The sequence below is a fragment of the Camelus ferus genome, chromosome X, assembly GCF_009834535.1.
Source record: "Camelus ferus isolate YT-003-E chromosome X, BCGSAC_Cfer_1.0, whole genome shotgun sequence".
NCBI lineage: Eukaryota > Metazoa > Chordata > Mammalia > Artiodactyla > Camelidae > Camelus > Camelus ferus.
This window is the reverse complement of record NC_045732.1, coordinates 32,615,198-32,623,314: the sequence shown is the minus strand read 5'-3', so window position 1 is coordinate 32,623,314 and position 8,117 is coordinate 32,615,198. Positions and strand designations below refer to the sequence as shown.

Genomic DNA, 8,117 nt, shown 5'->3' with positions numbered 1-8,117 from the left:
GATGTATATTAAAAGACCTAGTTTGCAAATGTGTTCAATTGCACTCGAATAAGAGTGCAGGTCACTTTCCATTCCTGTTCTAGATGAGAATTTCTTATTTACTCATGATCCAAAAGTAGCAGCAGTTTAGCACTACAGATCTTTAGATTTCAACTGTGAGACACACCACCTGACAGTCTTCTCAGTGCTCATGATGCTCTCAGCCTCATCTGGCGTTATGACCCAGTTTAATGTGAAATTAACCCCCACTGAAGGACTTAAAAGTTTCTCACAGCCTCAGACTACCATGCCTAACTGCATTGCCACACTAACAGTCTCACTGGAACATTCACCTATACCTAGTCATTTTACTTGTCTTTTAGGGATAGAAGATTCCCTCCGTTGTCTTTAAAGGATTATTGCTCATATATGTTAAAATGTCATCTCCTGGTCCAGAGTCATTACTCCTAAAATTTCCAATACTAGTGCTGTGCTTCCCAAAGAGCAGGTGCTCAGTAAAGGACTGGGGAAGAAATGACCCAGTGAGCTTAAGGTCTAACTTACTAGTATTTATTTCTTTTACATTCTTGAAAGAGCCAAGCAAATCCATGTACTTATCACTTCAGTTTAGAGAACAAGAGGTAAAAGGGATAAGAAAGCCAAGATTTCCATTTCTTTTAGATTTTCTTTTTCTCTATTCATCTCAACCATCTTAAAGTAGAATTCTTTCACATTTGCAAGGAAATGCCTATAACAATGGCATCTTATCTTATTCCAGATAACAAAGTAAGATGGATAGTTTCAGTTTGCTTTACAAAACAACAAAGCTTTTATTAGTAAATCTCATTATAGCATTAAATTTGTGACCAATATCATTCTTAAAATAGACTATTTTAAAGGTAACTAAGCCTATATAAAAAGAAACAATATTTGAATAACAAATACCTCAAAAAGTAAGACTAAAATTTCAAGCTAATCATATAAAATAAGAACACATAGGGTTATACACCGTCTTCCTTTCAGCCACACCTCAGACCTAAATTCTACAAACACTAACTGCCTCTTCCATCAATGCATGAAGAAACCACCCCCGACTCCCCTAGGTGTGGGAGAAGCTGCTAGCCTTGGCACTGGAACTTGCAGTGGCCACGGAAGGAGAGACAGCCCTGCCTGAAATACTGGCTCTGGCTCTCTCTTCTTCATCTTGCAAAGCCTCCTCATACTGAGGTGGGAAAGAGCTTGGGTCAGTCCCATGAACCTTGGCGACAAACTCCAGGACCTTCATCTTGGTGGTTTCTGCGTGGGCTCTTGGGCCCCACAGGAATTCAAATTGTGCAGGATCAGTGTTGGCCACCTGGCGGTACTCCAGGTATTTTTCTTTCACAAAATCTTTGGTGATGAGCTTCCTGGGCTCTCCGAAGATGAAGTGCTTCCTACTAGAATACATTCCTGTCAAATTCAGAACTTCCCAGACCTCATCTTCGGTGGCATGGTTGCCCTTCATGAAGATCACGCCCAGGACAAGTATCAGGATGCCGGTCTTGGGAATGCCTTCTTCGCCATGCAGCATCCCATCATAGGTGAGGCCCAATTTGATGAAGAGGCCATAGCGGTGGTTGGTGGGATCCACTTCCACTAGATCAAGGCCAAAGATCATCTCCATGCGCTCAGAGGCTCTCAGGAAGATCTCAGGAAAGTGGACTTCACACTTGTTGGTGACAATCTTCAACATATCTGCCTTTGTTACTGGCTCTTTCATTTGATACTTGAACAGCAGGAAACTGACCAACATAGCCACATCCTCATCTAGAGCATCTATGGGCACATTCTTGGGGTCTGGCACAGCCTGTGAGGTGTCTGGACTGTCCTCTTCCTCTTGGCTCATGGAGACCTCATCTGATTTGTTGGATGAGGTGGCCGTGATGGCAACGGAAGATGCGTAGAAACTCTGAGCATCCTCAGGAGGGCTGGATGCAGCTGCCTCAAGAGGCTCCTTCGAATTGCCAGGCATTAGAGGACGGGAGGAGAGATGGGTCTCCTCCAGAGCCCTGGAGACCTGTGCCACCTCCAGACCCTGGGTCTTACTGAGGGTCTGAAGGCACTGATCCTGTGGGCATTGTGGAGTCTTCTGATGCTGCGGCATGTTGACGGTTGTGGGTGGCAATTGGCAGGAGTGTGGAGAACAGAATGGGCGATGGGGAATCACCACCTAAGGGAAAGAAGGCAGGTACGAGTGGGCTTAACTGGTAAACTCAACAATGAGGGTTTGATCAAAGCTGCCTCGAATGAACTTCTCCTGACAACAGTGCTATAGGGCCTCACAGGTCTCCTGACCCCCTGGTTGCTCTGTCCTGCAAAACATGATGGAGGAAATGTGAATGCTCCTCAGGGTCCAGGCAGCCAACCAGGCTGAGAATTCTCAGGGATCACACTAGGCAGTTGTGGTGGGCACTACAGCACCGTTACTGTTCCAAGGAGTGTGGTCCTATCAGTCCTCACTTAGGTTCATTACCTTGGCATTAGATAGGACACGGATCATTTCACCCATGCTAATACGAGGCTGTCCTCCTAAGTCCAAAGTCCCATCTCCTAAGACAACTCAGGAGGAAGAGTGCAGGTTTTCCCTGGTCTTCTGGGTTTTCCCTGGGCTGACAGCAGGAGCTACACTCTGAATACTATCACAACTGGTGTCAGTGGTCCCCCCAGTTCTCATTTACTTGTCTTACTTTGAATGCAATAATGTCCTAGATCTCTTCTGCTGATGTAACACTGTCCCCTCAGAGCAAATTCTCTACCTCCTGATATGTGGACAAGGTAAAGGTTAAGTCCACCTGACACCTTGCCCATAGCCTCTCAGCTCTGACAATACAGCAGGGCTATACTCTGTGATCCCCAATCTACAGGGGTTGGTGGTCCTTCAGTTTTCCTTCAGAGTCCTTGCCTTGGCTACTGGTGGTATCACAGGCCTGTCCACTCTGCAAAATAATGCCAATCCCTCTGCAGATAAGAAAGCCTTATTTTCCTGAGTCACACAAGAAGGAAGGAAGGAAGGAAGGAAGGAAGGAAGGAAGGAAGGAAGGAAGGAAGGAAGGAAGGAAGGAAGGAAGGAAGGAAGGAAGGAAGGACACTGTCTATTCACTGCTACTAGGGCTTCTCTGGTATTACAGCAGAAGCTAGAAATTGTGGACCTCCCTCTGTACTAGGGTGAGTGGATCACTTCAGTCTCACTCAGGATCCCACCTTAATCCATGACAGGCCTTAGACTCCTTCCTCTGCTGACCTCCTATGATGTATATGATGTAGGCACATATACCAAGGACCTCACTTGTCTGAAACCCCAAGAAGGAAGAGACCGATCTTGTCACGTGATCTCTGACTAGAATTCCCTGGGCTGATAAGAGTACAGGGGCTCTTTGATGACCCTATGTTGTAGGGTGGATTCCATTCAGCCCTTACTCTGTGTCTCCATACAGACTTCTGTACTACCTGGTTACTCTATCCGCTGCTGATTTGAACCCGTCACCTTCAGACAAGACTGCCATCTCCCTAGGACTCCAGTACATGAAGAGATCTGGCGAGATGTCCAGACATCCTTGTTTGGGACTTCCCAGGGAATGACTATAGAGTCAGGAGGTATCATGGGTTCTGATCTATACTCTAGAGAGTTAACAGCCCTTTGCTCAAGTAAGGTCTACACCTTGGAACTTGCCAATGTGTGAGGCTCCTCCTCTCTGCCGACCCGATGTTGTTTCCTCACACCAAAGAGTCACATCTCTGACCCTTGAGGAGAAACTAAGGGAATGTCACATCCAGAGTTTCCAAAGGGTGACAGCAAAATAGAGCTCTTTTGAGACAATCTGTTATGGAGTGGTATCCCCATAAGCCTCACTTTGGGCCCTTCTTTTAACTTACAAAAGGTCCTGGGATCCTATGTCACATTCGTACCCTAACCTTCATCTCTCTGAGAACAGGAAATGTGGCAATGTCTCTGCCTAACAGCTTTGCACAAGGCCTCCCAGGAGGGAAAGTGGGCTAAAGTTAACTTACACACAGGCCCTAACTTCTGGGATGGATGATTGTATCAGCCCTCGCTTAGTGCCTTTATTTTGGCCACTTGTTGGATCTCTGTCCACACCTTCTGCTACCTAATGCCACCCCTGCCAGAAAAAGGTCATTCCTCCCCAAGACAACTGAGAAGGAAGGGATGAGAAATCTCATATAATCAACATAGCCAGGCTCATCGGTGCTGACAGTGGGGCTAGACACTCCACGGCCCATCTATTTTGTGGTGGTCAGGCCCCTCAAGCCTCGACCTTATGTAAGTCTTAACTGGCCTTGGGACTCATCCTACACTCACCTAATGTGCTGTGAGTCCCCTGTATTCAAACATTCTTCTCACTAAAAGCCCAAGAAGTGAGAAGAGCAACATCTTATCAGGTGATCCCTACCTGAAACACCCTGGACTGACAGTAAGAGTACACCTCTGTTGGGGCCCCTCTGTCCTAGAGTGGCTGATACCCTCGGTCCTAATTCTGTGTCTCAGTAAGTTCCTGGAAGCCCTTTTTGCACTTTCCTTTTTTAAATCCTTAGGTCACCACTCAGACAAACACAGTCACTTCTCTGAGCCCTCTGAAGATGAAGGTAGAAGGTGAGAATTCTGACCACTCCTGCCTCAGGTTTCCAGGGGCTAAATACAGAGGCAGAGTGGAGCTCATGGAGACCCCACCTGTACTGTAACGGGTGTACCCTTAGTCCTCACTCAGTGTCTCCACCTAGGGTCCTGGCACTCTATGCGACTTCTCTCTGCTGATTGTTTTTCACTCCTTATGTTAAAGACTCACTTACAAGTGGCCACCAAGGAGGAAGTGAAGGGACATTTCACCCAGATATCCATATCCACAGACTCCCAGGGCTGACATGTGTGGACACTCTGAGGCCACCTGTGTTCTGGGGTTCACCTCAGTCCTAACGCAGGGTCCTCACTTTGAATTCTTTAAGCAACTGGGAAACCACCTTCAGATAACCTGACTTTCTCTTTGACCAAAGCTTATATCTCATTGAAAACAAAAAGGATGATGTGAAGTTGTCGGACATGTGCTCATGTCTTACAGGAACCTTCTAGGATTGACCTAAGTGGCAGGAAGGAACACCACGGGGGTTCTCTGTTCTAAAATTTATGGTCCAGATGGTCTTATCGTGGGGTTCTCACCTTGAAAATAAGGATGGTGTGGGATCTATCCTTGTGACCAGAGTTTGTCCACTCACAATAAGGTCTCACTTCCCAGTGAATACACTGGCTAGCAGCGCTCGGAATCTCCAAGAACTCCCTGTGATCTGTGCGACCACACTTTTATGTGGTAAGTTTGCCCTTCAAATTAACTCAGTTAACACCTGTCAGTGCCTGAGATCTTGCTGACTTAACACAGTCTATTCAAACAAATCCTTTACCTTCCTGAGACCCTCTGTCTGCATCATTCCCTGGATCTCTCAGGGGTGACACAGGGGAAGGGCTCTGTAGAGCCCCCTCCACCACAAGTTGGCTAGGCCCACAATCCTCCCATGCGCTCCTCAAACTGGACACTGGTTGCTAATGTGCCCACTACCATCTACTGCCTCAGCTCTGCCCCCACTCCTCCCCCCGCCACCCCGACCCCACCAAGGCCTCATGTCTGTTGAGACCCTCAAAATGGAAGTGAGGAGAATCTCATGACAGAACACTGAGAGCTGACCGCGGGTGTAGTCGCTGTGCCACATCCTCTGTCCTGTGGTCTGAGGAACCCTAAGAATTCACTCGGGGTCGTCACCGGGACTCCTGCAGGACCTGAGACGCCTTCCTATGGTGACATGATACCGTCTACCCCAGACTAAGGCCTCCCCTCCCTCAGACTCCGGACGCCGAGGTCAGCAGCAGCATTTCCGGCTCCCGTTGCCCGGGGCCTCTCAGGGCTGATCTCTCGGCTGAGGCTCAGAGGGAATTCTCCTCAGGACTCAGTCCTGTCTGGGGGGAATTCTCCTCAGGACTCAGTCCTGTCTGGGGGGAATTCTCCTCAGGACTCAGTCCTGTCTGGGGGGAATTCTCCTCAGGACTCAGTCCTGTCTGGGGGGGAATTCTCCTCAGGACTCAGTCCTGTCTGGGGGTAATTCTCCTCAGGACTCAGTCCTGTCTGGGGGGAATTCTCCTCAGGACTCACTCAGGGAGGCCCAGACTGCCGAAGAAGTGCGTGGTAGGTCGGCCTAAACTGCCCGCGCCTCCCGGGGTTAGGGTGGGGTTCTAATCAGGTGGGCCTCCTCCTTCCTGGAGCGGGTGGTCCCCTCAGTCCTCGTTTAGAGTCTCACCTGACACCTTGGGGCACCTGGGGCTCCTCCCGCTGCTGCCACGTCCGCGCCTCAGATCCAAGCCCTCACAGCGCCGCGCTCTGAAGGAGGAAGTGACAGGCCGTGACTTCCGGTGATTCCTGTCGGAGGCCTCCCGGGCCCACGAGCAGGTGCCGACTCTGCGCATGCGCTCAGCTCCAGCGTGGTGGTGGCTGCTGGTCTTGCTCGTAGTCCAGACATAGGCTTCTGCCCATTCGTGAATGCCTCCCCCATTTGCACTGAGGTTGTGCCCCTCATGGTAAGGTGCTTAGATTCCTGAGAACCCCGAAGGGTAACCAAGGGGATGTCTCAGCCAGACATCCCTGCTCAGGCCTTTTAGGGTAAAAAAACAGCAGGTGGCCTCTCTGTGTGACTCTCCTTTATTCTTTGATGTTGATCTCCTCTCTTTTCAAAAAATTTTTATATTGAATACATTTCACATATAACATTGTGTAAATTTAAGACGTACAACATATTGCTCTGATACATTTATGTATTGTTTTGATTGTAGTTGTAGTCATATTTATCACATTATATAATTGTAATTCAATTTCTGTCTATATTCATTTTATTGTGCATTAGGTATCAACTGTTTACTACTCCTTGCAAGTTTGTACGCTTAAATATAAGTCTTATCCCTCTACTTCCTCATCTCCTGGTAACCACCATTACATTCTCTGGTTTTTGTTTTTTTTTTTACAGGTTTGACTTTTTTAGATTCCACTCATCAATGATGCCATGTAGTAGCTGTCTTTGTCTGTTTGACTTCTCTCACTTAGCATAATGTGCCAAGGTTCACCATGTTGTCACAAATTACAAGATACCATCCTTTCTCTTGGCTGAATAATATGCCCTTCCGTACGTATACCACACTTTTTAAAAATTTATTCATCTGTTGATGGGTATTTAGGTTGTTTCCGTATTCCTCTGTCCTCATCCATGGGGGTGGGATCTTTCTTTCTTTTTGATTTAAGACTTCCTGGGAAAAGAACTATCCCAGCAAATTCTTGTTAAGTTGATTTACTGCAACTCTTGTAGAGCTTAGAATGGGTAGTGTTCCAGCCTTAATGGGAAATGGGGAAGTTGGATCATAAGGCAGGCAGGGGCCAGGACAGGTGGTGGGCTATCAGAGAAAAATCACAGTCATCCATTCCTTCTCTTCACCAGACTTAGACTCTTATATACATTCTGTTCTTAAAAATTCACTTTCTTGGCCGCTTCTCTCTCCCTCTTCAGAGATGGCCCACATTCTGTCTATGGAATGTGTACCTACTTTTAATCTGAGCAGCCAACCCCCACACCTCGTGGCCTTTCTCTTGCCTTTCAATGTATCTCTCTAAATAAATCTACCTTTACTCAAAAAAAAAAAAAAAAAATTCACTTTCTTGAATGAAAGGCCACAAATGGCAAAATATCCATTTTTGTTATGGGTGAGTTGTATTCCATTACATATGTATGCTGCATCTTCTTTATCCATTGATCTATTGATATGCAATTAGGATGCTTCCATATTTTGGCAATTATAAATAATGTTGCTGTTAATAGCAAGGTGTATGTATCTTTGTGAATTAATTCTTATTTTGTGGTTGGCTTTATTCCTCTGATAACTAGGTAAGGTTAAAAGCTAAAGTTCTAAACATTCTTAGAAATAATGAACAGTACATATATGTAAATTTTTAAAAGTATGTGCAGTATATTGTATATATATGTATTTACATGCAATATATTGTATATGTGCAGTCAAATTGTAATAATTCTACCTAATAAAACTGAAAGAAAAATTC

At 46.4% G+C, this 8,117-nt stretch overlaps 1 protein-coding gene across 1 annotated transcript; it reads right to left on the bottom strand.

Moving 5' to 3' along the window:
• Nucleotides 1-584: 584 nt before the first annotated feature.
• LOC102524065 (melanoma-associated antigen B16) lies at nucleotides 585-6,557 on the bottom strand. The gene is made up of 2 exons (XM_032474756.1): nucleotides 6,316-6,557; nucleotides 585-2,188 (listed from the first exon to the last, which is right to left on the bottom strand). Exon 2 carries the CDS (start codon nucleotides 2,120-2,122, stop codon nucleotides 1,079-1,081), a length of 1,044 nt encoding a protein of 347 aa, XP_032330647.1. The 5' UTR covers nucleotides 2,123-2,188; nucleotides 6,316-6,557; the 3' UTR covers nucleotides 585-1,078.
• Nucleotides 6,558-8,117: the final 1,560 nt, after the last annotated feature.